The sequence below is a fragment of the Etheostoma cragini genome, chromosome 3 (genome assembly GCF_013103735.1).
Source record: "Etheostoma cragini isolate CJK2018 chromosome 3, CSU_Ecrag_1.0, whole genome shotgun sequence".
NCBI classification, from domain to species: domain Eukaryota; kingdom Metazoa; phylum Chordata; class Actinopteri; order Perciformes; family Percidae; genus Etheostoma; species Etheostoma cragini.
In genome coordinates, this window is record NC_048409.1 from 29,805,961 (window position 1) to 29,807,919 (window position 1,959).

A 1,959-nucleotide genomic window follows, 5' to 3' on the forward strand; every position below is an offset into this window, starting at 1 on the left:
TATATATATATATATATATATATATATATATATATATATATAATTTACCATATTTACGTGTACTCTGTACATGTTGATCTTTGCTGATACGTCATTGAGAGGCGACCATACTTTTGCGCATGCGTAAATGACGGGAGTTACCCCATTTTGGACCTCGGTGTTACAGTAGTGGAGCTAGCTGGGTGTTAGCTTTCAACAGCGCGTTATTACGTTATTTTTTCCCGCGTTGTTATTGAGTTCGGGTCCACAGGAGTCCGTCCCGGGTCCACATCTGGATCTGACTCCTTCTTCGTCTGAGGAATGGACGGAGAAGAGGAGGACTTCATGTCCGCGAGCCACTCCGGTAAAACCGCTGCTCCGCTTTGTTTCCTAACAAGCTAACAAGCTAACAAGCTAACGGCTACATGAACCCAACACACCTTACAGTCCTGGTTATCTGTCATATTTAAGCTTTAAACGCGTTTTAATTGGTGATTTTATTCATAACTGTGGCAGTAAAACACAACGGCTGCTTCCTGTCGGTTAGCACCATGCGGATCTAAAGCGTCTCCCTGATTACTAATGTCTGATAAAACCATACATATTTGGATTTGAATGTTTTGAATACTTGCCGATTGGAAAAGCAGACATACATCTTATATCTAGTTGTGTTTTCTCGTTCTGTTATATTTTACTATTGTGATTTATTTACGTGGGAACTTTAAAACGCTCATATTTAGCATTGAGTTTGGCGTGTAGACGGGTGAAAAGCCTGGATCATTGTTTTGTTATTAGTCGGTATAAAGGCAACACTTCACACACACACACACAGTGGGATTCTGGCTCGTTTTCTACTGGCTGCTATTTACATATTCACCTTGAAATACATAACATTTGGCTAAAGTATGATGTAAAAAGGGTAGAATCCTGCTTCCTGTCGGTTAGCACCATGCGGATCTAAAGCGTCTCCCTGATAACTAATGTCTGCTAAAACCATAAATATTTGGATTTGAATGTTTTGAATAGCTGCCGATTTGAAAAGCAGACATAAATATTATATATCGTCTTGTTTTCTCGTTCTGTTATATTTTACTATTGTGTTTTATTTACGTGGGAACTTTAAAACGCTCACATTTTGCATTGAGTTTGGCGTGTGGACGGGTGAAAAGCCTGGATCATGGTTTTTGTTTTGTTATTAGTCGGTATAAAGACAACACTTCACACACAGAATGACTGCCTGTTAATTTTAGCCAGATTCGGTCTGTCTTCTGGCTGCTGTTTACATGTTGACCTTAAAATACATGACCTTTGGCCTTATATATGATGTAATAAGGGGAGAAGATCTTTCTGTTCAGATTTTCCTGCTCAGAGCACCTCTGTGCAGACAGACCTGGTTGGTGATCCGTGACTGAGAGAAACACTTTATTATTATTATTATATTATATTATATATTATATTATTTAACCATTTATTTACCTGTGAACCTTTTGAAATGCATGGTTATTGCCTGGAGTTTGGCGTGTGGACCGTAGACGAGTCTCCAGTCCTGTTGTGGTTTTAACCCTCCTGTTGTCCCGAGGACAAAAACTTTCTACATCAGAACTAAGACAAAAGAACGTTAAAAAAAGTGACAGATGTTGACTAAAACTACAAAAACGCCGGAAAAGAAGTGAGTAAAAACATTGGAAATAGCGACAAAGACATTGTTGAAAAAACAACATCATTTAACGATCAAATACACGTAAATGTTTTAAAGAAGTGACAAAAAATGTGAATAAAATTGACAAAATGTTAAAGTGTAGAAAAACAACAACAAAATGTTAAAATTTTCACCCAGAAAAACTGAAAGTTTCGTGGGGAAGAGGAGACGAGGGTTACCGTGAGATACCTGGTAGTATTGGATAAGAGAGGAGTCTGTTACATTGATCCTTAGGGTTCAGGTCTGACCCCCCCCCCCAGTTCTTCTGCACTTTTTTTTTG

At 38.4% G+C, this 1,959-nt stretch overlaps 2 protein-coding genes across 9 annotated transcripts in view; one reads left to right on the forward strand and one right to left on the reverse strand.

Annotated features, from left to right (window-relative positions):
- LOC117939231 (NACHT, LRR and PYD domains-containing protein 12-like) overlaps positions 1-1,959 on the reverse strand; it is a 139,572-nt gene that overhangs the window by 52,585 nt on the left and 85,028 nt on the right. The window lies entirely within an intron of this gene.
- The window catches only part of LOC117939236 (protein IWS1 homolog), a 15,445-nt gene continuing 13,609 nt past the window's right edge, over positions 124-1,959 (forward strand). For all 8 annotated transcript variants that reach the window (XM_034864397.1, XM_034864388.1, XM_034864445.1 and 5 more), the window contains exon 1: positions 124-343. In XM_034864397.1, the coding sequence (XP_034720288.1) occupies positions 301-343 (43 nt within the window). In that variant the 5' untranslated portion in view covers positions 124-300. The remainder of the gene's footprint in view (positions 344-1,959) is intronic.